General features: G+C 36.9%; 3 protein-coding genes across 13 annotated transcripts in view; 2 read left to right on the top strand and 1 right to left on the bottom strand.

Moving 5' to 3' along the window:
- The window catches only part of TIAM2 (TIAM Rac1 associated GEF 2), an 88,100-nt gene extending 86,741 nt beyond the window's left edge, over window positions 1–1,359 (top strand). For all 7 annotated transcript variants that reach the window (XM_077175405.1, XM_077175406.1, XM_077175407.1 and 4 more), the window contains one exon: window positions 121–1,359. In XM_077175405.1, coding sequence (XP_077031520.1) covers window positions 121–767 — 647 coding nt within the window. In that variant the 3' untranslated portion in view covers window positions 768–1,359. The remainder of the gene's footprint in view (window positions 1–120) is intronic.
- TFB1M (transcription factor B1, mitochondrial) lies at window positions 1,355–27,849 on the bottom strand. 4 transcript variants are annotated; one of them, XM_077175414.1, is made up of 8 exons: window positions 27,802–27,849; window positions 26,971–27,128; window positions 25,519–25,670; window positions 21,824–21,932; window positions 19,918–20,069; window positions 15,634–15,753; window positions 4,868–4,995; window positions 1,355–2,223 (listed from the first exon to the last, which is right to left on the bottom strand). In XM_077175414.1, exons 2-8 carry the CDS (start codon window positions 27,101–27,103, stop codon window positions 1,962–1,964), a joined length of 1,056 nt encoding a protein of 351 aa, XP_077031529.1. In that variant the 5' UTR covers window positions 27,104–27,128; window positions 27,802–27,849; the 3' UTR covers window positions 1,355–1,961. The 4 variants fall into 4 exon arrangements, with proteins under 4 accessions (XP_077031529.1, XP_054485081.1, XP_054485084.1 ...); XM_054629106.2 differs by lacking the exon at window positions 27,802–27,849 and adding an exon at window positions 27,602–27,791; XM_054629109.2 differs by lacking the exon at window positions 27,802–27,849 and adding an exon at window positions 27,422–27,579.
- Window positions 8,715–14,075, top strand: CLDN20 (claudin 20). Of its 2 annotated transcripts, XM_077175416.1 has the most exons (3): window positions 8,715–8,981; window positions 10,160–10,319; window positions 10,988–14,075. In XM_077175416.1, the coding sequence occupies exon 3, from the start codon at window positions 11,072–11,074 to the stop codon at window positions 11,729–11,731; it is 660 nt and encodes a 219-aa protein (XP_077031531.1). In that variant the 5' UTR covers window positions 8,715–8,981; window positions 10,160–10,319; window positions 10,988–11,071; the 3' UTR covers window positions 11,732–14,075. The 2 variants fall into 2 exon arrangements, with proteins under 2 accessions (XP_077031531.1, XP_077031530.1); XM_077175415.1 differs by lacking the exon at window positions 10,160–10,319 and having other exon boundaries at window positions 8,720–8,981.

The raw sequence follows: 27,849 nt of genomic DNA on the forward strand, positions 1-27,849 counted from the left end.
GCTGACACATTTGACTTGGAATGACTATATCCACCATAATTGTAAGTGGGATATTAAGATAAAAGGTATAACCAAATTTTTTTTCTGAAAAAAATAAACCTGTGATTTTACTCTGCACAGCTTCCACAAGATCCTTGAAGTTACTGAAGAAGTCATCCAGCAGTGAGTGGAACGGTGACCAGGGGAAAGGCAACTTCCAGGACTCTGATGAGTGCAGCCTAAGCAGCAGCACTCAGAGCAGCAGCTGCCACACTTCTGAGAGCATCCAGGAGCCCAAAAATTCATCTCCCGATAAACAGGCAGAGAGCACTGCATCTGACTTTTCTAATGCTCTTGTCAAAGAATCTGACATTCTCAGTGATGATGATGATGATGATGAGGACTACCAGAGCCTAAAGAAAGGCAGCCCTACAAAAGACATTGAAATACAGTTCCAGCGGCTGAAGATTTCAGAGGAACCCAGTGCTGACTCTGAACAGGATCAGGCTGCTGAAAATGAGGCAGAGGATGGCTTTCAGATACCAGAGCATCCAAAGCTCGTGCGGGGCCATTTCTGCCCAGTGAAGAGAAAAGTAAACAGCACAAAGCGTAGCAGAGGAACTCTAATGGCAATGCAAGAACGTCACCAATCCCTTGACAGTCACTCTGATGCTGCAAACCTGGATCTGAACTCTATTTTAGAGAGAGAATTTAGTGTCCAGAGTTTAACATCTGTAGTTAATGAGGACTGTTTTTATGAAGCTGTGGAGAGGCATGGAAAATCCTAGCTTAATATTAAAACATTCATTTGAAGTCCACATAAAATTCAACAAACATTTTGCTTTAAAACTAATAATTCATGGAAGCTGCAGGAAAACTACTATCTGATTTTGTGCACTAATACATTTTTGCTCAAAAACAGCTGTAAAGGATTCTTAAGTTATTTTAATTTATTGTGGATTAAAAATAGATTAAGTTGGCCCCGGGTTGTAAATTAGTTCATCCCTTTCAAGCATTTATTAAGACAATGTAGTGTTCTTGGGGATGGCCTCATTAATATATTAAATAAGGTGGAAAAGGTGCTAGTGAGTGGCAGAAGGGTTTACAATGGAAAGTAGCATGCCAAACTGAAATTTTTAGTACCTTGGGCATTTTATTTCTTTGGTTTTCATGTTTGCTTTATTTAAAGCACAATTAAGTTATTTTAATGTGTTTTAGTGCACAACAGTGCAGAAGTTTCATTTTTGTATGTTTCAATGCTGTTTATACTTTATACATATGTGTAAATACAAAAACAAAGCTTGGCCTGTAATCTTTTATTTGACTGTATTTTTTATTTTCTCTATGAGCCTGTACAGTAAAAGACAAACAAGTATTGTACTTAGCCATGTTTTCTACTTTTTATTGTGCTGCTTTTCTGTAGTTGGAGCTTTAAATCCCAAATTCTTTGCTTCTGCATAAATGAGAGGAGTATTAGCAGACCTTGAGGCAATTGGTGCACTTTATCCTCCCGTAAGCCAGTCACTTGAGCCTATTTATAAGAGTCTTGGCTTCTGTTTTTTAAATTCCTCTGCACAGGAGGATGTTCCAGGATAAAAAAGCACAAAAACTCAAACACCATCTTATGTGGTGATGTCTGAAAAATATTTTTCTTCAATATTCATTCATGCAAAATTCAATTATATTTTGATTGCAATTATAAATTGCAATTATAAATTGCAACTTAATTACCTTTCTCACAACGTACCTTGTTTCTTCGTATGTGTTCTAGCCACTCCCCTGAAGTAAAAAGAACCTGGATTGCCTTTTCCCTTTTGTCTGCTGCTGTTTGGAACAGAGAGATGCCCTCTCTCTCTACCACTTTCTCAAAAGTAGGTCTTTCATATCTGCATAGATGTAGGACCATCTAGACTTTCGTTTACTGAGTTTACACCTGTAGATCAAGGAGCTAAAACTAATAAAAAAAAATCAGACTTGTGCTGTTACAGCTGATTTTCCTCTTCAGTCTGTTCAGGTTGACCAGTGCTTCCAAGTAAACTTCTTGTCTTCTTCTTTTGCCGTAGTTCTTCTCTGTAGTTGAACACAAAAAGGCTTGGGTCTTCATCACACATTTTCCTGTATACATTGCACAAGTTTCTAAACTGTGACATAGAGAGCTGAAAAGGACGCAGAGTTGGATCAACATCTGCTGTCATCATCAACTGTTCTGTTCTTTTCAAGCGCCCATTTTCAGGAAACAAGGTCCTAAAAGATATGGGGTGAAGAAAAATTTCAGCAGTTCAGACAGACAATTACATTTCTCTTAAGAGTAAAGTGGAATTTAATAATAAACCTACATTAATTATGTCACTATTTTAGCTCTGGCACTCTTACACATCTCACAATCTGAGCAATGGAAACAATATAAAGCGCCTTTTTCTGCTTATGACACCATAGAAAAGCACATACATACATTATAGATTAAACACATGTGTGTATGTTCATGTTCGTTAACATTAAACAGAGCTTTGGGTATGGATACAAGCACAAAGCCTTCTTAGAATTAGCCTCATATTTAGAAAGCAACAACAGATTAAACTGCACAACAAAGATCAGATTCAAAAAATATGACTTTTTTCAGACTGTTTCATTCCAATAGAAAACAGTTATCACTTGTCATTAATACCCCAATTCTAATATCAGAAAAAAAAGCCAAGAAAGAGGAAAGGAGCATTTAATTGTCATTCACTTTTTAATATTGAGAATGTGGCAGGAGTCCTTGATTTTGTTTACAGCTTTGTCATTGTTCACAGATAGGCATATCAGTACATTTACTCTAGGGCTAGATGCATTAGCACCTTCCTCTCAGCAGTTGCCCAAATTTGAATGAGGAGTACTAGGTAAGTGATTTTTAATGTCACACAAAAAAATACATACTACACAGTGCGTACTATTGAAAGGATCAGCTCTTAATGCCAGTACTTCTCAGTCTAAAATAAGCCAAAAATGCAAAAAAGCTGCACATGACTCATGGGCACTTCTCAATTTTCAAGGTCTATCTGTGTTATATACATAATACCTAAAAAAATATTGTGCATCTAATACACTAACACATTCCTTCCATCCCCCGACCCAGATGTGTTTGGCAGGTTGGCTGGATAAACTACTCAAAAGGCTTTGTAGAAGAAATGATAGTTGGTTCCTGGTAGGTACATAGACCACAAAGTTAAGAAGGAGTTTAAAATCATAAGTGAAAAATGAAACTTCTGGGAAACCTGTTTGTAGTATACGTTACTTCAGGCCTTTGTCAAAATGTTCCCATTAGTTCAGCATCTAGGTCAGCAGTGGGTTATTTCAACATCTCTCTTTGATTCTGTAGTTAAAAAACATACCTGGAGCAAAGTCTACCTAGTCTTTTTTTACAGACTATGAACCATCATATAAATGTTGTGAATCAGAACTCAAACTACAATATGGACTTCATAGCGCACTCTTATATTTCACATCTCAAGGACCAGAATCCATCCACAAATATGAAGTGATTCTATTGCCTTGTTTTTATATAGTCTGTGTGATAGAGAGCCTTATAATGAACTTAACAGCTTTTTTATACACCAGAATTCGCTATTTTTTTCAGGTCAGCTAAAGAATAAGAGGATTGTGTTTTTTAGCTGCACATTAGGGCTAAGGTATGATAAGCTGCTAGGGGAATACGTGATGTCCAAAAGTTCAGTTTCCCCCTCCTTGCCTCAAAAGAATGTAAAGCAGTTATTAGCAATTTGAGATTACACAGAAGCTGGGAGGGTTTTTTGAAAACTTTGGTAACAATATTGTACACAACACAGATATGCTGACTGCATGTGCCTTTTGCTTACATTGTCAAGAGAAACCATTCTTTCACAGTAGAAAAAAAGGAAAAAAAAAAAAGCACCACCGCCCTGTAAGTCAAAAACAAACCAGTCTAGATTTTGGACACATCATTTTCTAAACACTTTGAAATGCATACTCAAACTTTAACACAAAGAAATCTGTACTCATTTCAGATCCAATGTCTGCACCCCACATATCAATGGCATCTACGGCCTCAAGGAAAGAGAACCCAACAACCCAAAACTAGATGCAAAATTCTTTGTTCACCTTTAAAACAGTGACATAGAAGGCTTGAAGTACAGTAGGTAGCCACCCTAATTCTAGACTGCATCAGGGCCAAAACTATGCTCAGCAACATTCAGGGAGCCCAGGCTGCATGAGATGGCTCTAGTCATAACAGCATTTCTGTCACACGTTCTACAGTGCTGAATGCTGGGGGTTGCCCACAGTAAGTCAGACACATGGCAGTGTTGGAGTTTAAACAGGATCCTTGGCAAAAAGACGGCAGGTTTCTCACATCAGAGAACCTAATAAATTCCCTCAGTAAGATACTGAGATTTTTAAAAAGCCAGTAAGAACTCCATAAAAGGGCAAGCAGAGAAACAAAAATTTAACCTTTTGACACTATCCCCAAATAAGTAAAATTTCCTACAGATGATGCTTTCCTCACACTGCCATCTTTGGTTCTGGATTTTGATACTTTCATTTTTTAACTCAATCATTCTGTAGTTTTTGTGGTTGGGCTGGGATTTTTTCATTTCTGAGACAGACAAACTCTTGTAAAGATGACCACTTTATCCTAGGGATTTTTAACAACTTCAACTGCACCAACAAAAATACAGAAGTAATTATTACATAATTACTTTAGATATTAGTCTCATACTTTCGTGTCCAGAAATCATCACTCTGAAATAGAAAGATCTGATGAACTATGACGACAAATTTAAAATTGGAAGAATAAAATCAAATGCATAGCTGATTTAGTAGCTGGTGCATTTACAAAAACATTACCTGGTAAGTTTTCATTAAAAATACTTACTCAATTCCACGGAAGCAATATTTTCTTCTAAACTGAAAAACACTTTGAACCACCTTTTCTACCAGCTCAAATGGCTGCTGTATCTTTGGTTGCACCAATGGAGTGAAATGCACCACAGCCACGTCCACCTATATGGAAAGGAAGAAAAATTCGAGTAGACATCTTCCTCTGAGACACATTACTTCTAAGTTACCTGGCTAGACATCAGCAAACAGGCATAATATAGGAAGGCATTCTTGCAGCAGATAAGCCAGCCGTGCAGTGACTAATGGCATGGTATGGAATAGAAAGATTTGCCTTAGCTTTCAAGACCCTACAGAATTTTAGTCTTCGTTATCTGCATATTTCCAATTAGTTCACATGCCATCAGTACTTAGTACTTTTTACCCCCATGGCACTTTGTCCATTTAGAGGAACTTTCACATAATCTGTAAAGTAATTAGCACTTCTGTCTTCAGATCCTTCCACAAGATAATTCTGACATAATACACAAATTAGATAATATTTGATATATAGGCTGAAGGGCAGCTGGCGAAAATTGGTATGATAATTAGAAATCAAACTCATTCCCTATATGTTTTCTGTTGCTCCAGGGCTTTTCTAAAATGTAAGCTAAGGAATTGCTTTTTAATGTATTAAGATTGCTAGTCTATTTAAAGGAATGGTAGGTAGAAATAAGTGCACTCAGTTTAGGTGACCACACAACTCTATATTTACACTGTGTATCACAGTTCATCCAAAATTATGTTTGAACAGTTCCACGAAGATAAGTTTGTACATATTCTTTTGTAGTTCTCAAATCAGACTGGTTCCCAGCGTAGTCACTGGCCCTGTGTCTGAGAACAGAATGAAATAACATGTACACACTTTATGTTTTTTATATGTGTATGTGTATATATATGTGTATGTCAAGCAATTATAGAGACACTGTATTATATAGAAACTTTCTGAATTCAGACTTCTGAACTAAAAATTAGGAGCTGGAATAAAACTCCAGTTCTGCTCAACAATGAATAATGCAGATCATCTTCCAAACTAGATATTAACAACAATAAAAAGGAAAAATTTCTGTGTAGGAGCACATTGAAAATTTGTAAAATGTGTACAAGTACTGTACAAATTTTTAAGTGCCAGATTTTAAAAAGTATTTAGTCTCTTATTAAAAAGTCTGCTAAAATGATGCGCAATCACTGAATTTTTTAAAACAATCTGACAGTCAATACTGGCACTCACAGAACATGAATTTATCATCACATGTGCTAGTTCTGACAGAAAAGAGAGGCACAATCAGACCAAAGACCAGCTGCTGCTTGAACCACAGTCTCAGTGTACCAATTGTTCATGATAACCCAGAGCACAAGAGTACTTCAAAAAAGAAAGTGTTCCTCCCACTGCTTCAACCAAAACTGCTCATAGCAACCTCTGATGTGACATCATCTTACACAAAGGTACCATCCATCCATTTTGTTCTTTCTGTGGGAACAGCTCAGCTGTTAAGTACATCTATCCAGTACAAATGCTTCTACAACACAAATTTCAAAGGAATTGTAAAATCCAAACAATATGAGTTTTTCATGCAGACAGAACTTACAAAGCCGAGCAAAAATACTGGCTAGAGAAAGGAAAGAAAATACCAATGAATGGTGCTGATGAAGAAAAAACCCACAGCAAGTTTCCATTGTTAGCACTGCTGATCCCAAGTATATACTACTGGAATATTTTTCTTTAGTTGTCCACCTTCTCTGAAAGCTAGAGTTAAAAATACAACAGAAAAAATGCTTAAAATTACTGAAATGTGAAGCACAAGAACTTATTTAAAAATCAGGTGACAAAAAACTTGACATATGGAATCTGCTGGGAAACACACATAAATTATTTCCCAAAGCAGATTTTAAATTTTTCAAGCGTTCAGAGCATCTGCCTTTGCCATGGGTTGCTCCTATCAGGAAGATCACAGGGATATAGAAAAAAACTCGTGTTCACATTGAGTAGAAGAAAAGTTAATCTTTTTGAACAGAGCAAATACATAGTTCACATGTTCAATCAGCTCCTTGAACAGAAATACTAACGGCACATGCATATGTTTATCTACATTTTGGCCAGGAAATATAACAAGGTATTACCCCCACAAAATTAGGGGTAAGAAAACAACCATGTGGCATCACTTAGTCATCTCAATTCTGCAGAAGTGCTCATAAGTAAGAAATGAGGGCTCTTTGGGAGTTAGAGCCACATCTTGAACAAAAATTTATGAAGGAAAAAAGCACATAATCTAGATACGGTGTACAGCTTCAGAGCCAAACAGCTCAATTTGCAATCTCAAGGCCAGTAGGCAACAATTTCTGCTTCTGAAACAAAACACAGCACTTCTCAGTTCCATTATAGACACTGTTTTCTTTGGACCCCAGGAAAGCTGCTTGGTTACTATAGCAACAGATACAGGGGAAAGCTTTTCATTTGTAAATGGCCACTCCTTTAAAATCACACATGCTATTTTCCCCATACCTTTTAATATGCATCAAATAGAGAGTAGAATTATGAAAGCCAATAGAGTACATAAGAGCACTTAAAATACACATGTTGATTTGATAATTTTACTAGTAACACTTTTCACCCAACCAAGTATTTTAGAAATATTTACAAAATAACACTCAAGTCTTACAAAATAATGAATACCAAAATCATTGAACTGATACATCCCAAATTGTCAATAGTACAGCAATTACTCACCCCTTACTGTTTTAGTGTAACTGTACAATGAAGGTTTATGTCCTGGTAGGGCAGGAGGAACACATAACAGAGTACAATTTAATTCACACAAGTCTGCTGCCTTGCTAATGAAATCAACACACTAAATCAGAATAAGCTTAAATGAGACAATTTTTTCTAATTGTTGACAACAAAGGTCTCATAATGGGCAATACATGTACCTTGCAACAGGGCTGTATTAAAAGCAAACCCACACAACCTTTCCTCAAGATGTAATTTGCTCATAGGGAACTAAAACCAAAGCAGAATATATTACAATTTCATTAAAACAGACTGCTTGAGATCCTACTGAGATAGTTCTAAGCCAGCACTTTCACAATCCAAGTATTCAGATAAAATATCTGTCTACTACAAACAAATGTTGGGTCTAACACCAGATATGCGGAACTCACAGTGCAGTCTTGTTCTGAGAAGAGTACTTTTGGCTCACTTCCAGCAGAAAGCAACTATGCCCCTACACTAATAGAAATTATTTCTGTGTAAGAAGAGCTCTGCAGTAACTCCATTCACACCAGGCTCACAAACAGAATCACAAGACACCCAAAGTCAGGTACAGAACCTGTGAGTACATCACTGCTGCAATGAGCAAAATCTTTCTCCCAACTGCTAGATTTCTCAGACCAGCTTGTTAAGGCCACTTCTCTGATGTGCTGCACTTATCATGGAAGCCTTACCAGCAGCTTTATCCCCTTATTCTTTTATACAGCCTTATACAAAGGTAACAAGTTAGAGGATAACCTATGACAGGCTAAAGCTATCAGGAACAGACAAGCAAAGCCTGCAGTTGAATAGAAGTGTCCTGCTGTTCCAATTACAAATTAAAATAAATTGCACAGTTCTTTTCCAGGAAATTTAAACTCTTAATAAGATTATCTGTGATAAAAAAACAACAACTGACAAATAAGAAAACTCTCTGGCTCTCAGTGCAACTTGAATGATTCTCCCCCCAGTCTGTAAGTCTACAGTTTCTGGATTCACAAGATTTTACTCAATTTAATCACTGCTCACACTTTCCATCACAGAACCTGGACATCATTATGTATTTAGGACTAAGGGCCGCCGTCTGTTTTATTCCATAATCTCTTTGCATTCCCTTACTGAGTGCTTTTCAAACAAAACTCATTAAACAAAGTACTCCTTTATTCTCGGGTAGATGGAACTAAGAGAGGGAACAAACAGCAGTAATGCACTTGCTGTGGAGAACAGAAAAAAAACAACATTCCAAGAAATTTTGTTAATACATGCCAATGCAGTTTTATATGAGAAGGGATAGCTGCATTCAAGAGAAACTGCATTTACCAGGACATCTACAGTGAAGAAAACATCGCAGACCTCACGATCAGCAGTAAGTCCTACACAAACAGATAGAAACATAACTGTATATTTAATTACAACTGTCGTGCTTATACTTGAATTTATCATGCCTTTAACTTGGTTCACCCCATTAAAGGTAATGTATGGCTACCATTTGCAGTGTTTTGTGTTTGTGCTTGCGTGTTTTTATATACTGATTTTAAAAAAGGAAGCAATGAAAAAGGCTGATTCAGAGTACTAATTATCTTTTTCAGAATATGAATGAGTTTTTGAATGAGTTTTGAGCTACCCAGACCTGTCAGTTCCTTCTGTAAAAGGAAGTTAAGCCATCTTTCCCATGGGCCTGTACAGCAAGTGATATGTATTTACCAGAACAGCTCTTCCCAGCCTGAACAAACTGAAGGGATTTGGAAATAGGCAGGTCTTTGAAACAAGGTTTTAACAATGAATAGCTGTTAATATTTGCACCTTAAATTTAAGCATTTTAATATATATATGCTGCATAGAGTTAGCACATCCTTGAACAATTACCTGAAATAAATACAATAAAAAAAGATTAGAGTATAAATATGTAAATTATATATATATAGAGAGAGAATATAGAGAATTATACTACAGATTATAATAGAGGATAACAGTATTAAACTTATAAAGGATAAATATATTAACTAGTTCAGAAATGCCATTAAAGACTGATAGAATACATACTGATCAAAACCCTGTCGTCTTATGTATAATGAACTGAAACAAGAGTACAATGCTACAGATATTTTGTATTCCCCTTATTTTAATTTTATCCCTTATGGCTTTTCAAAAAAGTTCTAATGCTGCAGACCAATTTTAATATCATGGTACATATTTAGATAAAAAGCCTGGATCATGCTTTCTAAGACAGAAGCCTGCCCTTTGTCTACCACTGATAAAAGGCAAAACCTGCCAATTATACAGCTCCATGCAAAAGGCAAAGCAGGGTACCACCTTCTAATCCTCCTCTCAGAGGTTTCAATCCACTGTTCTGCATCTGCAATCCCCACAGTCCAGCTGAGGTGACAGCAACAGTTCTGTCTTCCCAGCTGCACAGTTATCATTCTGCCCAAAATGTTCTCATCTGTCAAATGAAATTGGACACTGCATAAAAGAATAGCAAGGAGCTTATTCAATGGATTTTTTAAAACTACCACTTCATGGCAGATTTGCAAATTATTTCAGACAGGTGACTGACTCAAAAAAAGGCACTTCCACAAATGAGCTGTTTCATACGAGCATTAAAAACATTTTAGAAGCAGAAGAAGATCACATTCACTCTTATGACTTCCAAAATACTACTTCTCTAAGTCAAGGAAGGAAAATAACTGAAAATAAAAAACTGGTAAGTTTAAATAAAAAGAAATAAAATAAAATATTGATTTAGAAAAGTCACGTGACTAATTGTGAAAATGCAAAAACTAAATTCCATTTTATTCTCCTCCAAAGCCAAGATATTTGTAGCACTTATTAAAAAGATTAACAAGTAATATTTAAAAAAAAGAAATAAGGGGTTACCTTTAATCATAATTTAAGAGTTAGTACAACAGTGCTGATTATTATAAAAAAGTCAACAGGAGCTGACTACAGCTATCAACACTCTTAAACAAGGTACCTGAAAAGTACAGTATCTTTTCTACCAGTGTGTTTTCCTACCACAATGGCTCCTAATCTGCAAGTTTCTAGTGTTCCATTTACAATGTGTATTTGTCGAGTAAGCCTGCAATTTGTATGCTATTACCAAAACCAACTGCAGTAAATAAGTTTTGCTTGATGGCTTGCAATCATGTATGAAAGGGCAGCAGCTCCTTTTTACAAGCAATTCTAAAGCACTGTCCATTTGCCATCATCTCTGTTCAAGTACCTTGTGTACAGCAGCTCTGCTGCTGCAGGGTCATATTCAGATATTCATTCAGATAGCTCTAATTTTAAATGCAAGCTTTTTTTGTTTGCTGATTTCTTTTCCTTTCCCCCTCGAACTTCTCCTCCCCCCCTTTCCTCCCTGTTGCACAGACGGCCACAGCTTGGCTACGAAGCTCCCAGTTACTCATTTCCACGAGAGAAAAAGCAGACAAAAGGTGACAGAAGAGAACCATCATGGTATCAGCAAGCCTGCAGTTCTTTGCTTTTATTCTGGCTTTGTTTGGCGTTTTTGGAGATATCGCAGCCACCTTGCTACCAAACTGGAAGGTAAATGCAGACGTTGGCTCAAACATCATAACAGCTATAACACAGATGCAAGGACTTTGGATGGACTGCACATGGTACAGCACTGGGATGTTCAGCTGTACCCTGAAATACTCCATTCTCTCCCTCCCTGTCTACATCCAGGCTGCACGGAGCACCATGGTACTGTCGTGCATCCTATCAGCCTTTGGGATCTGCATCACTACGGTCGGAATGAAATGCACAAGGCTGGGAGGGGACACTGACAGCAAAAATAACGCTTGTTTTGCTGGAGGAATCTGCTTCATTCTCGCAGGAATCTTTGGATTAGTACCAACGTGCTGGTACACGAGAGAAATTATTTCAAATTTCCTGGACCAGACCATTCCAGAGAGTAGTAAACATGAACCCGGAGGAGCAGTTTATACTGGATTCATCTCAGCAGGGTTTCTGCTTATCGCAGGTGTGATCTTCTGCTCTTCCTGTTTTAAAAGGCAGCAAGGAGCATGGATTTACCCTCCAAAGCAGCACCATTTCCCATCCACAGAGCAGGAGAGCAATGCAGGTTACAGCCTGAAGGACTATGTATAAATAGTTATTTCTATTCGTTGAAGTATTTCTATTCATTCAAGGGGGTTTTTTTGTGTGTTAAGTGTAGTTTGGTTATTTCAACGAATGCGTAACATAGCACTTAATCATTCCTGTATCTGGGTTGCAGTTATGCTTATGCAAGGTATTTCATTTATAGGGGCAGCCACAAAAAGAAAAGATTAGGAAAAGATACTTGTCTGCTACAAGGGTACTTTATTTTGTTGATTTTTCAAACCCTTCTTTCTGACTTCACAAGTTACACTTATTGAAGAACAAGGAACTATTTTAAAAACATAATTGACTGTACAATTTATGCATCAATATCTTGTTACAGCAAAGATGATTAAAAACTAAATGCTTTCTGTTTAGTCAATCAGACTTTCAATAACATATGACATTTTTTAGTGTATTTTACATTTTTATCTTGATTTTATTTATGATGCAAGGAAAAAACCCAGAAACTATTTATCCAAGAAGCCAAATTCAAAGGTTTTAAAAAATGGAAACATTTGCCTTTCATTTTCAATTCTAAATTGCCTTGGTAACCAGATTTTGTTAAAAAAAATAAAAAATACAAAAAAATCAACCAACCAAAACAAATCCACAACAAAAGCTCAAGGCTCCAAACTTTAGCTGCACTGTATACTCCGCATATCAGGCTGAAGGATCAGCAGTACCATTCAGCTCTTGCCAAACCCAGCTCTCCTGCCCCAAACTGCCACCTGCTGTGGGTTTCATTTATTATTGTTAAAGGAAAGTATGTTGGACAGTCACCAACTGCTACTAATCTATCACTACACAGTGAATGTTAGAGATGAGGAGCAATACAACAAGAAAAATGTAACCATAGCTGTGAAAACACCTGCAAACTGTAATGAACAGGATAGAAACCAAATTATCTATGTTCAAGAAACATCTGTAAACATTCTGGCTTACACTTGCTAAAGGCAGTTATTAACAGCTCAAATAACACAGTAACCGCTTACTGCCTTCTACATTTCTGACCTTCTGAAAGAACCTTTTAAGAAATTTTAATTATTCCTGTAGGATCTGTTCCAGGTCCACTCCCAGGTATTCTATTGCTGTAAAATGCATTATACATCAGTGATCAAGAGACAGCTTCTTTATTTTTTTAACTGCCTTATTTTGAATAATTACCTTAAATCCTTTAACTTTTTCTTTTACCACACAGATTTTGTTTTGTATTGGTCATTGGCAAAGTATGTTCTACCTAAATACTTCTGTAAGTGAGAACCAAATCAAGAATGAAAACAGGTATGACACAGGCCTTTAAATTTAGGAAGACTATGATGCTGGATGAATCTCTCAATAAAAACAACTGCTATTTATTCTGAGTATTTATACACAACTTTCATTTCCTGCAGTACTAGTCTGAAATTTGCTAAAAGACCGTGAAGGAGACTAAACATAAAATGTTTGGTATGTTGGAAAAAGATGTTTTACTACAGCATTTGGTAAAGTGGACTGTTTTACGGACTTAGTATGTAAGTAGTCTTTATTTATAGAGAGTCTTCATTTTTCACACACAGAATGGCATTACATCTTGTTTTTATTCTACTGTTACATACCTATTTTGAGTCTCCTATGTTTTAATCAAGGAGCTTGATTTGTCCTATTTCTAATGCAACTATCAGCAGTTATTATGTATTGCAGAGACTTCATTATAACCAAAAAGTCAATTTCTTTTTTACCTAGACACAATGTTGTGCAGCACCACTCCATTAACCAAGAATCTTTTGTCTCAACACTCATAGAAATGTTGAAATAATATTCATGCATTGAGCAAATGAGGTAAACAACTCCTTCTCATAAACAAGCATCTCCACCTTTAGAAAGGGGTTTGACATGACCCTAAGCTGTGATCACTACCATGTAAATCTGTTTGCAAAAAATTATAATCAAGAGCATTTTTACAGGAGGGTGTAAGAAAAAGGTAATAATGGCATACCATGAACACAAAAAGTTCACTGGTTACACATACTGCAAATTTTTCTTCCTGAAACTTTATATGAAGTAGCTGTACTTCATATAGCTATGAAACAAAAATCAAGGATGGAGCCATTTCATTCACACTATGCTGCAAGAGCTTTCCAATAAAACAGATTCTATGAGAAAAGGTAACATCTAAAACCATGTCAGTCTACAGCTAATAGAACAAGGACAAAACACAGGATCAGTCTACAACAGGTGTGTGAAGGAACAAAAATAATAGTGAAAACAGGTGCCAGTCCTGTCTGAAAGAATTCTACTTTCTGCTTTTGCAATATAAGCAATACTTGTTTTAACTCAAAAAATACATTAAATAAAAATATGTCTGCCTTTAGTTGTACTGCCTTTTTTATTCAACAGAACATCAACTGACTCTAAGATGTGTTTATACTAAGATATTTGTCATAACTCTGTGTGTTACCTCTCTTGGTCAACTACAGCCTTTTCAGTACAGGAAAATGGAAATAACAGTTACAGCTTCCCAATTCTGAGACACAGTCTGCACAAGACTTCACTACATTAGCTTTTTTACTACTCAAGTTGTACCCACCACTGAAAAATCCCCACCATAAAACTGGAATTTTAGCCTTACTCAAAACTATTTCACATATTTTACAGTGAGAGGGCATCCTGAAATTATTTTCCATTCAGCTAGGAAACAGGGGAAAAAAAACCTAAGCCAAAACCTCAAAGCAAAAAATAAGATCTCTTAAGCACATTTTCTTTCACAACAGATTTCTGTAATTTAACATGTCTGAACAGTTATTTGCTCAAAAAATACCAACAGAATTTTAAGAATTTTAACAGAATTATACCCAGATAGAGGCCTTAAAATTCATTGTGACAAATGAGAAAATAACCTTCCAAAGGTTCTCAAGAGATATGCCAGAAAAGTAAAAAGGAGAGAGAGAGACTGATAAAGGGGAAGGGAGATGTATTGAAGAGCTGAACCAACCAATTTAAGAGGAACTTTCAGAAGCTGCAAGTTCACTTCTGAAACAGAACCACAGTTTGATAGGACAAGTAGTAATGGTTTTAAACTCCCAGACGGTCGATTTAAATTAGATATAAGGAAGAAGCTTTTTACAATGAGGCTGGTAAAACACGGACACGTTGCCCAGAGAGATGGTGGATGCCCCATCCCTGGAAACATCCAAGATCACATTGGACAGAGCTCTAAGCATCTCATGTAGATGTTCCTGCTCATTGCATGGGAATAGTACTAAATGACCATATTTCCAACCCAAATACTTCTATAAGCCCATGATTTCCACATGCGTTCAGGAACACAGAAATCACTTGAAGTCAGGCACAAATTTTTACCAAAAAATCCAAACCAAACCAAACCAAGCTTCTTGTCCAAAATACTGAATTATTTCTTAATTTTTGATTCCTGGACAGACCTGGATTCTGTCATAATGGCTATTAATAAAAACTAGTGGCAGTAGATAAGAGGACAACAAAGAGATTGTTTTTTACTCACTCAAGAATAGATAAGAGGGAGAAAAGATTGTTACTTTTTTAAACAATCAGTGGGATACAGCTGACAAAGTGCTGTAGCAAATAGGAGAGAATAAAATATGCTAAAGATGACTGGGGTGAAACATAAAGATTATAGACATGATAAAATTAGAGATGTTTGACAAAGTTGACTAAAGAAAAGCTTTTCTTATCACACTCTTTCAAAAGACCTATCAAATTCTCAAGGCACAATTCCCAAACTGTTTACAAATGCATATGGTAAAATATCAGGCTTTTGAAAAATACTCCAATCCTAGCAGACTATCCTGACATTAAATCCTAATCTCAAGTATGCTGACCTTGGTGAAAATAAGAGACATTGCTTGACTGACATATTAACAAAAACCACAAATAAATACGGGAAAACCTACCTCTGGCTTTGGAACAAAGGCTTGACCTGGAATTATGAAACAGTTTTCCACCGTGCAGAGATGCTGAGCCATGATGGACAGCCTGCTGCGTTGGTTACTTCCTGGATTAGCTGTGAGTCTCTAGGGGAAAATCAAAACATGTACATCAGTGATATTGAACTGGCCAAGTGACCAGCTGTATTAAAGCTTGATTTTCAGTATAATCAAATTTAAGAAAAACACACCAGTTAATCATTAGAAACTTGTATCAAATCATATGCCCAGTTAATCTAAAATTTTCTTTTCCAATATAGCAGCATTTCACTAAGATACTATGCTGATTTACAACCTCAGTCCTGCAATCACATGCACATGAAAAGGAACTCCTAGAAATTCTGCAGATCTAAATGAATGTCAAAAGAATTTTGTATGGATACAAGAGAAAACTAAAACTATTCTGACTGCAGGATTCAAATCAAACATTACACCAGCTGACAGTACTCTCACAATTCTTTCCTTCCACTGTTTCTGTATAAAATATTACTAGTTTTTTTCTTCTTCAAGATGAAACAAAACTCCATAAACTCAAGATTGGCTAGAAACCAAAAGTTCTTTGTAATTAACTGATCTACTCTTACAATATTTGCCAGGAAGCTGGGTCTACTTTACATAAATTTAGAATGCCTAACAGTGAGAGCATTTAATACTTAAAACTCAATTTAAGTATCCTCTGATTTTCCCATTATTTTTTTTACAAAATAGTAGCCTGGACACAGGTTTTCCATGCTTTTGTGACCTGGCAAGAAACACATTTTATTGTGTTTTGCTTTCACAAACATAATTGAAACATATAAAGCATCTTGTAAAACAAGTCTCAAATTACAAAAGTAATTTCATTAACACACACAAAAACAGAATCATGATGATTCACGTTCTTATTTACCACCACCTCAACAAAAAATAAAAACTGAACCCCAATTAGCATATCTGGTAATATTTGTACAGCACGTAGCTCCATATGAAAAGCCTACTCATAAAATGCTGCCATGCTTATTAAATTTCTGCCTGAAAACTAAAAGTGAAACCAGTTGCTGAAGTTTCACATTTTTTCAAACAACTCTTCCTAAAGGCAGTTCAGCATGGAGCAAATAAAACACTTTTTGGAAAGAATGGTCAGAGATCCTTTTTGCCTATGGCAGCATTTGCAGCTACCTTCATTGTTGTGTCAGAGGAAATTATTATTCTCTAAAAAAACCCAGACTGCAAAGTCTAACAATGCAATCTGACACGCACTTCCTTAACCTCTGCAGTGGAAACGAAACTGACCTAATGGCAACACTTGTAGCAATACTTCCAGTGCCAATTCACACAAACATACCTTTACTTCTCCCAGAAACCAACTAGCAAGTCTCAGGCAGTAAGCTCCTGCTTCTCAATTACAGAAGGGATAACTGAACATCTGGATAGTAACATCTTAAACCACTTCAGCCACAGCAGCAGGAGCATACTTGTGTACAGCAGCCATGCACGGATCAGCCACACAAACCCCCAGCCACGGGCAGGGACATGCACACCTAGGTCAGCTTGCTCAGAGACCTGCCCTGCCTGACCTTGAAAGTTTTCAGGGATAGGGCATCTACCCCATCTCTTGGCAGCCTGCTGTAGTGTTTCACTACCCTCACTGTAAAAAATTCCTTCCTTGTATCTAAATCTCCCTACTTTAGGTTTAAAACCATTACTCCTCGCTCTATAGCAACAGGCTCTGTTAGAGGATCAATTTTAGAGTAAGTGGGCTGGAAGAACCTGGCCTAGGGTAACAGATTTGAGATGAAGCACTAAAGAATTTAGGACAAAGCAAAAGTTCTTACCCACAAAGTGAATAGCAATTTTACAAATTTAAACTACAAAGTTAAAAAAATATCTGCTTGACACTCAAAAGTGCTATTTTTACTGATGTGGGTATTTGGCCTTATCCTCCTCAACAGGCCTCAGATTCAGCATATAAAATAACTGCTGGCTCTCATCAGCTTTAATCAATTTATTTATATCAGAACACAGTGGGCTGCAGTTGTAGGTGTCTAGTGACATAACTCACACCAACATTGCTGTGCTACAAGGAAACAGAAAAGCAAGAATATATAACCAGCAAGAAAGGCAAAAGTATCTACTTCTCTATTATACTGGCAAAACAAAGTCTGACCATAAATAAAAGAGTACATTGCTTCACTTTCCTACCGTTAACATCAAGTTATCCTAACTAATTATAAAGCACATCACTCCATTCCATGATACATCTTATGCTTTTGCTGAGCTTATGACATACACACAGACTTTGATATTCAGGCTCTTAGCTTAGAAATATCCAGGGATGACATCAAATTCCCCTATCAAGACTATAAATCCAGGGATACACAAAATATCAGCAGCAACTCACTATGATCTGCATTACACCATTCTCTCTTTCCTGATAACTGACTATGTCTGTACACACCAATTTACAGTGGTTACCTCAAGCAACTCCAGACGGTCAGGAGAAGAGACACAGAGCCTAATTATTGGTCTTTCTCCTAATCATAAAATAAAATCGTATCTTTAAAACAATTTCTTTTCATGGTATCAAACCAACAATGGAAATGCAAACCAAAAACCATGAACAATTCTGTCTTTGAGGAAGACCAGTGTTGAACAAGAATCAAGAGTTCTCAGAATGTAAACTCAACAATTAACACTGCTTCATTGCATGACCTTGAACAACATACTCCATTTCCTAGTGTTTCTAATTCCTCAGTGTTTTAAGTACAAGAGCTTAAGTGTGCATGCTATTTTGCACCTAATTGAGCTCTACTGGGTGCAGAAGAACTGTAATCTGCATGTCACCATTGGCATATGCAGCTGGGCACAGCAATGTAAAGGACAAAGTGCTCTCACACAGTGTCAGGTGAATTTTTGCTGTCACAAAACTATGCATCTTACCTATCACCACTCTGTATTTTACATCACAGTCCATTAGCCTTATTTTGCAGCAAGGCCTAATCTCATCTGACATGAAGTCTTTCTGGGAAACAGACCTGGATTCTGTAATGCCTGAAACCAAATGAGCCCAGAACTGAATTAAGAAATCTGGTTTATTTCATACCAAATGTTTGTCCCTAGTGTTCTCTAGAGCCACCTACTGGAAATACTTCTTCAATCCTGATTGCAAGGCTAGGGCAATGATGGCACAATATGGTTTTCTTTGACCCAAAAAATGACAGCAGACATTCCACTCATATAATTGTTACTAATTTTCACAGAGAAAAAAAAACTTTCCTATTTGAACTTTTGCTTTGAAGGATTAAAGTTAAAACGACATACACATTGAGGCTGCACAGACAAAACACAGTCTGGGGTAATAAGATGGAAATTCAGTTTTCAGGCTGATGTCCAACTCCTTTTTTTCACTCTAAATGCAAGTGACTGCTTCCATAACGGCAAAGCAAAAAAGCTTTCCATTCTCTATGTTTTATATGTTTCATGCAATGTCAATAGAAATAAACTGTAAAGTCAGAAAGCACTGTGGAGTAAGCCAACCTAATATCAACTGATCTGACATTAACACTACTACACTGCAGATCAGTCTGGCCTTCCTTGAGAAACTAACTATTAATACAAAGTAAAATATCAGTTTGTTCTTGGACTTGTGGTGACAGAAGTAAATTAAGGCCTTTTTACACACACAAGAATGGCAGAATACATTAATAATTCTGATATCAAGTCTCATTCAAGAAAGCCAATGCCAATTTCCATGGTCTTGACAAACACCCCCTGCATTTTAAGTGCTTAATCAGAAGTGGAAATAATGCTAACCTTCCATTTTTCCTTATTTTAAGGAAGGTGTTTCTCAAAAAATTATCTCAATAAAGAGGACAAAGAAAAATATAAGTGTATTTCTTGAGATGAACGAAAGGTAAGGAAAAACAGATTGATGACAAGCTGCACAAATGACTGTGAGAGAATAAACATATTTGAAAACAGAAGAGTGCTGTGCAAACTATTCATGTTAAAGAAATCAGACTACAAAAAAGAACAGAAAGAGTACCTTAATGGAATATAACCCTGCATATGACATTAAAAAAAATTACATTCTTGTGAAAGGATCAGAGTAGATAATAAACACACCAAAATTCATAATTTATAACCACATAAACTAAAAACTGAACTAACCTTTCCCTCTCTTTTCAAAGTCAACTAAGACAGGATTTGTAGTTTTAAACAAAAGATTGCATATTAACAATATGCAAAATTGAAAAAATGCCAAAATTTTACCTCCCCAACTTCCTTTTGAAAAGTCAGTGTCATCTGTGTCCTGCCGTAAATAAAAGGCCCATCCCTTTTTGAAACATTCTCAAGCCACTTGATGATGAGAGGAGTTGAAACACTGAAGGGCAGATTCCCAATGATATGTATATCTGGTGGTTCTGTTGACATTTGACAGAAGAAAAACAGCTGTGAAAAAGTTTTGGGTAAGATTTTGCCAAGAAATAAAACACAAGAAAGATACATGCCTATCAACCTAGACTTAAAATATGGAAACAATTTTATATCATGCTACAACAAAATGATGCCTGTCCATTTATACTCATCTTACACTGACAAAACTATGTTACTCTTCTCAGTATTTACTTGGAAAAAAGTGGTTAGGTCTGGTTCTCATTCACATTTGAATAATCAGTCAGTAGCTTTCAGATGATTTTCAGCTGATGAGTAAATTCTGAGCTACTCTAGAATGGCAAAAGCACAACAGTGTTCCTGTGGTTTCAAACTATGGCTATTAGGTACAGAGTAAATAGCCATACTCATACTTGTGCTCAACACATCCTCCCAGAGGCATTTTACTGAGTCCTAACAATCCTCAAATCAACCACCTAACTCAGGCTGGGCAGAGCTCTCCTTTTGTATAGAGCCCTCTGAAATCAAAAGGTGTTAAAGTACAAGACTTAGCAATAAGAAGTGGCACCTGTTTTTCAGTTATGCATCATATCAGTATCTGTGTGTGCTGTACAACACAACACAGGGATTTCAGCAGCAGGGACCCTTATGTCTAAGCAGGAGTGCAACAGAAGTGGGCAAAACCCAAAAGCCACTGTGCTGTTTCTCAGATATGATGATGTTTAATAACATAAGAGATGACAATATCAAATTCAAGCTGCTTTTCTGGCACACTTTACTTATTAGCACTTTTTAGGCTGTGATATTTCTAGACTATCTGTGGTATTACACATTTATCAGAGATGGTGGCTTTTGAAACCCACCAGCTTTTGAGATTTTCATATGGCAATAATACAGAAGAAATGTATCTTGCCTCTAATTGGTCAGCTCAAAACCTAATAGTGACTCTATGATCAAGAAAGGTAAATTTTTAAAACTGCACTACACTCTCACATGTCCATTTTATTATAGTTTGTTCAGTGAAGCACTTATCTTTTGCAATGAGGCAAATACAACATACAATTTTTCTAGGTGAACATGATGTGCCATGGTCTTTTCTGTCCTAAGTCAGAAAGCACTTTACTGTTCTTCAGGCATTGCAAAGAATGACTTTACCTTATACTAATAAATTTGGAAAAGGGGACTGGGAGGTTATATCTGATTTATCTAATAGTATTACATGTTTTGAAATGGAAGTGAAATAGTGCTCTATTGCAACCTCAGGTTAAAAAAAAAAAAAGGCAAAAATACCACAATCCTGATGAGATTGCTACTTTTGCCAAAGATATCCACCTGAAACCAAAGCAATGAGAAAACTAAATTTTTGAAGGTAAGTTTTCCAAAAGTTTCAAAGCAAGCTACAGAAATTTCTTCAGTGGAACAGCAACAGTGGTGATTTCTGACTTCTTCAAAAACAGGAAGAAGCCAGGAAGTGCACCATTTGATCTCCTTTTATGCTTTCCAGAAGTCATTCCTGTACAGTCAAGACACTCTAAGGTTAATAACTGCAAAGCTCCTCAGTTTAAACTAAGGTCAATGTCACACAAATTCCACTGTTTTGTATTAGAAAAGGAAGAAAGTTCTCTGCTTTCTCTAGGGAAAAAAAACCCAAACAGTTGTCTCTTTATCTTCAACATGTACCAGAAGAGAGTAACACTGGCACTGAGTAAACTTCAACTTTATCACTACTTAAGACAAACTCAGAAGCCCTAAAAAATGAAGTAAACCAAATGCAAATACTAACCATCCTCCCAGTTCTTTTTTAAGTGCTTTGGAAACGCCTTCTCCATCTTATAGGTCAGGATATCGCCATGAACAATGCGCACTTTTCCTGGAGCCGCTTCAGATAGCATCTGTTTGTAAACAAGCAAGCAGTGAGTGTTAACCAAACTGATTTCCAGTTTCAGCCACTGCAGGAATCAAACCATTGCTATATATTTATCTTCAATGTACAACAAAGCACAGTAGGAGGTAAAACTGAGAACACTCTTAGTAAGTACTTACTTTCAAAAAGCAAACACTGGATATGGATTAATGTGTGATTCTGTAAACATTTAACTATTCACAGATGTAGAATTCTTGATAGAGAATTCAAACTTGAAAAGATGGCTAATACTCTCTTCAACAAGAGTATTATCAACAACAACTAACAAGTCCCTCCTCCCAGTGAGGACTAGCAGGACCTCACCTGATTCAAGTAATTATGCAAGCAAGAGGTTTTAAAAGTTTTTTAGACCAATTACCTATGAAAACAAGGGCTCATGTTGTTTATTCTGTTTCCCCCACAGCTTTAGGGCCTATTATCCAATTTCAGCCATATGTGATACAAGGCTGCAGAAATACTAATTTTTCCTTTTACATGAAAAATGTGGAAGAGATTCTCTTAATATTCCCAGTAGTAGTCTACACTTGTACCATTAAAAAACAAGGAATCAACTTAAAAGATGGAATGAGTATCTAGCAGGAGGGAAGATCTCAACAATTTCTATCTTCCTAGACATTACAAAATCACCTCCATTGTCAGTTTCTGCAGCCCACTTGCACAAGTTATCTAGTATTTAATAAAGGCTGATATGCAAACTCAGCATTGGCTGTAGTCTGACAACAAATTCTTTAATTTCTGGTGTCAGTTCCCATAATCAAAATTAGTTAAGCTTTACTAATGTTGTACTAATCTTTCCTCTTACACTATGAAACTATGCACAAACAGCACAATTCAAAAGCAGTGGAGACTTTTTCAAGATGACATTTGGAGATATTTATTGATCCTACAAGACAATAATGAGAAATGGATTAAAGAACAACTTGGATTTTGCACAGAAATCCAAATTCATAAACAGTTAAGTGCCAGTGGCCTAACTGCCAAAATAAACTGCTCATCATTGTTAGTCCCATTTTCAATCTGAATGATGTTTATATGCTCAGGAGCACAAAGAGCTTTCACAATTCTCTGAGCCAAAGGAAAATACTGCTTTCTCCTACTGTTCACATAATGTTGTCATGAAATTTTTTTGAGTAAAAGTTTAGGGTTTTTAATTATCAAAAAAGCTAAGTTTTATGTAGAGCAATAAAAGCTTAACAAAAAAAAAAAAAAAAAAAAAAAAAAAACCAGAAAAAAAACCTAAGTGTTCCTACATGTTTTAAGTGCAATTATTTCCAAACAGAAAAAATAAAACTAATCTCAACTCCAACCCACTTAATGGACTTTTCAGCATTACGCTAGTGATTATATGACATACAAGTTCACTAATCTGCCATTTGTCAAACCTTTCTTTGAAGCTGTTATAAATGCTCTAGCAGGATTATACTGAAAGATAATGTAAGATTAATAAAGTTAGAAAATAGTATCATTTGCTAATAACAGTTTTCTTATCAAGATTGAGCTTAGGGGCTGCTGAGTAACACACTTTACATAACTGAGAATTGCATTTAATTTGTGACCAGAAAATCATTGTCTTATATTTCTAATTTGAAATAAAGACTTGGAAACCCAGTGAAGCTTTTTTTATTTGAAGTGAAAATGTGTGCAGCTAACACAGCTCCAGGAGCTGCTGTGCATCAAGGACACCAGCCAAGAGTATTCCATCATACACATTCTCTCATTCTTCACACACAAAAAGGCACAAAGGAAGCATAAGGGGCATAGTTCAAAACATGAAATACTGTTTCTGGAATAATTTTATATTCAGTACACTCTCTTGCTCCCTTTCTTTCTTTATCAATCTTCCCAGCCTAAAAACTATTAGGGTGTATGGCATAGAGAGGTTGGGATTCTTTAAGACTGAGACAGAACTGACAGATGCTCAGCTGATGTAAACTTCAACTCAGTACACATATGTTCTTCACTGTATTTCAGTTCTGCAGTAAAGAATATCCCCACTTCAGTTTTGTGAGAGACCACAGCTTGAAAAATAGTTAATGAAAAATGCTCTATGCTTTAGCTCAGCGATTTTAAAAGTATCTAAGAGACATGTTAAAGTAATAGTCCCCAGTTGTTATTTTCATCTCTGACATTTCCCCTTACTCAAATCTCAACCATTTTATGAGCATGAGTTTTGACAGTTTGCCTGGGAAACCAGAAAAATTATTACAACCCATATTATTAGAAAAGAAAGATTCACTGTTATATATCTTATTTGTATGGAAAAAAAGCAGTACCAAATTGAACACTAATGGCTGCAACACATTTCTTGCTCGTTCACATCCGCTGTTACTGAGTTAAACCACCTCTATGTTCACTAACCTCATTCAGATATTCACTTCTACTCTGAGGAGATTGGCAATTAAAAATAATGACTAACATTATGTCACTTGAACAGTAAAGATAATTACATACCAAAAGCTCATTTTAGATGCCAAGAAGTATACTTTTATTCAGGTAAAACTGTTGCAGAGGATGCATTTTGGAAGATCAGAAAAAAGGCATCCAAGTACTTAAAAAGCTCTCTTAACCAAAACAAGTGTCATTTAACCTCAAATTCTCTCCAGTCCCAAACCAGTTCTCAAAATCTAACACAAAAATACTGATTGCCCCCACTCAAGTATAAACATGGTTTCACATTTCATAGGATGCATATGGCATATTGTATGTTATTAATGGCTAACCTCACAAAGACATAATTACATGAACATTCAAGTTTCAGGGTATAAGCAGTTTCATTCATACCTTACATTATTTTTACCATATAAAGAGACAGTAGCAGTTCTCAAGTGAACTACTTATTTTCACTGCTGATTTACTGAAAAACACAGTGCAATTTAAGAAAAGTCCTTTGAATTGCTTTGAGAATGTAGAGACATAAGAAAACAGCCAAATTTTAAGATTTTTGGATTCCATTTTTCTTGCTGGATTTATACAGCCAAATTCCATAAACATCCAGCAAGGCAAGTAGACAGCGTTTGAAAATGGTACAATGACTTGTGAACTTATACTAACTTTAAAAGAAAGGAAGAAAAGCTTAAGAGGGTTTTTTTGAAAATGTAAAAGAAATGCTTGCTTTATTCTTCTCTACCTGGATGTTAACCCTCATTGACTGTATAAACTGGAGCCTTCTCAATTTTATAAAGCATAATTATTAGGATTAAAATGAAATATAAGACCCTACATAAGGACATTACATTCAGCCTTCAAATTATGATTTCACCAGCATGATGAAATGCACCTGAAACGTCTCAGCCTGAAAAAAACCCACAAAACCAACAAGCCTTGGCAGTAACTTAGTTGCAAGATAAGGTCCTAAAGGGCCTATCAGAAAGCGGGAACAATGAATTGCCATACTGTGTATCTTCAAGCAAATTATAGCTCTGGTTTCTGCCATAGAACCAAACCTATTTTCAGTGCTGAGATTCCATCAAGACACCTGGAATCTCTCAAAGTTCTCAGAATGTTCTTACTCAATGCTGTGCTTATATGTACACAAATTATTCTCCAGTTGGTACCTGCAATCCTGGAATAAATCGAGCATCTTTTTCAATTAAAAGGAGTTGTTCAACACCAGCACTGAGAATGGATCTGGTAATTCCTCCTGGCCCAGGGCCCACCTCGCAAACATGGGCATTCTTCAGCTCACCAGCCTGTTTCACTATCTTGTCTGCAAGACACAAAGAACATACTAAGCCTTTATTTTCCAGGAGATTCAGCTCACCAAGATAACCTCATTGTTTACTGTTACAAGCACAAGCATGCTTATCTCAGAACAGACATAAACAGTGACACATTCCAGTTAAATCATCACGCACCCGCCAGACTGCACAGAATTCAGACTTGTTCCATACTACAAGATATACTGAGCTATTTAAAAAAAGCTATTTTTAGTTTTATGCCTTTAGTAGTTGCTGTGCTCATTACAGAATCAAATAAAAAGAATATTTCAAGGCAATTTAAGAAGTAAGAAAAATAAAGTTCTTTGAAGATTATATTATGTACAGAGCAATTTTACGAGGGAGAAACTGGACTAAATGAAGAGCTGAACACAGGCAACTTGTAGCCATAGAAAACAGGGCAGTTGGAAGGTGAGGAAGGAATACCCACATGTAAGTGAAATGATGCAACATTAGGAAGTGTTATAGACACTAAAGACAGATTAAGGACTAGAAAATTTAGCTAATGAAATGAAGGGATCCTTGGGAAGCATGGAGAGAGGATATTGACAGAAACTTTGCTGCTCACTCCATTATCTCTTATGTTTGCACTAAAAAATATACGAAGACCTGTCTGCTTGTAAAGTTTTACTAACGGCATGCAGACATCTTTATTCCGGGGTAGGAGCCTGGTTGCTCAGGAAGTGGAACTGAGTTTCATGTTCTGAATTTTTACCAGTCTGAATTGTCAAACAAAATCAAATCATTAGCTACATGAAACTGCACTGCATTTCTAAATGCAAAATCTAGCCACCATTGTGCCAGTGAAGACACCCACTCCTGACTGACAGACTAGTGCCAGCTTTGTCACCCACTGCTGACACAAAGCTGAAAAAAAATGAATTGCTCAGAACAATGCAACTGGTTCAAAAAAGCTACGCATCTGATAAACTGAGACAAATGTCACACACAGCAAACTCTAAACTGCCCAATATGTCACATACTTTCTACGATACAGAATAATCTGAAAAAAATGCTGATTTTTAAGTCAAAATTATAAACCAAAATAGTACGCAAATGATACAAGCACTATTATAGTTTTGATTTTTTGCCTTTCAGTCAATAACCCATATTTAATTTAGGAATACAGTTTTAGAAGAGGTCTTTATTATAAAGGTTTACCATTAAGCTGCCATTACTCTGACAAATGCTGTTATGCAAACATCATGTCCTTAGCTGTACTCTGTATTCTGACAAAAACTGTGATACATATTCAATGTTAACTAAAACTATTAGAATAAAATATGTAACCTGTCAATCGCAAATCCAGTAGAAAGTTCTGGGAAAGCTGTTTCAGTGCTTTAAGGCGAAAGAGTTTAATAATCTCTCCAATAGTTGGCAGGGGAGGCAGACGGAAAGCTGCCACCTTTCCTGGAGCAGCCATAAGACAAAACTCTCATTCCTTCCTCCTAGGGAGACACCGAAAAGATTATTCTATTACAGAAAACGAGTTAAAATTATTATTAAAAACAGTACTAAGCTTACAAACCAAGGCGTGATTTACAAACCACTATAGGAGGACTAAACTCCAAACATCACGGCTTTGATTTCTGGGTGCAGTGTTTATGCTAGGCACGAATTCAGGGTATTTGGGCAAGTCCCAATTTGCAAATCTGCCAAAGCCTCGGGTAAAACCAAGCCCTCTAACAAGTACTCGATGTCAATCTTTCATTACTTTAGAGCAGTCAGTAAGCAGAACAACCTCACGGCACCATGTAAACACAGAACGTGTTTAATCCACGCGTCCCTAAGAAAGCCCGGAACAGCTCCGCCCGCCGCCCGCGCCTGCTCCTGGCGGCACCACCCGACTGCGCAGGCGCACATGCCGTCAGCGCGGCTGGGGAGGGGCCGCGCGTGCTGTTACTACTGCCGCCGCACGCACCGGGCTGGGCCGGGCTGGCAGCGCCGCGCCGCCACCGCCGCACGGGCTTTCTCTCTCCCCCGCTCTCGCTGCGGAAAGGGACGCTCGGAGCGGTGTCCCGGCACCACCGCGGCTCCTTACGGGGCGCAGCGGGCGCCAACCCGGAAGAGAAAGGGCCGCGGCGCTGCGCATGCGGCTGTCCCTGGCTTGCATGGCCTTACCTGGCTGTGCGCGGGCGGGGTGAGGCCCTGCGCACCGCCCTCCTGCGC

This window comes from Agelaius phoeniceus, chromosome 3 (assembly GCF_051311805.1).
Source record: "Agelaius phoeniceus isolate bAgePho1 chromosome 3, bAgePho1.hap1, whole genome shotgun sequence".
Classification (NCBI taxonomy): Eukaryota; Metazoa; Chordata; class Aves; order Passeriformes; family Icteridae; genus Agelaius; species Agelaius phoeniceus.

Coding starts and splice junctions, on each gene's coding strand:
- CLDN20 (XM_077175416.1), top strand. CDS start 11,072: ATGGTATCAGCAAGCCTGCAGTTCTTTGCTTTTATTCTGGCTTTGTTT.
- TFB1M (XM_077175414.1), bottom strand. CDS start 27,103: ATGGCTGCTCCAGGAAAGGTGGCAGCTTTCCGTCTGCCTCCCCTGCCA. Junction 15,754..19,917: donor TTCAAAAGGAAGTTGGGGAG/GTAAAATTTTGG, acceptor ATTTTCCCCTAG/AGACTCACAGCTAATCCAGG. Junction 2,224..4,867: donor TATTGCTTCCGTGGAATTGA/GTAAGTATTTTT, acceptor CATATCTTTTAG/GACCTTGTTTCCTGAAAATG.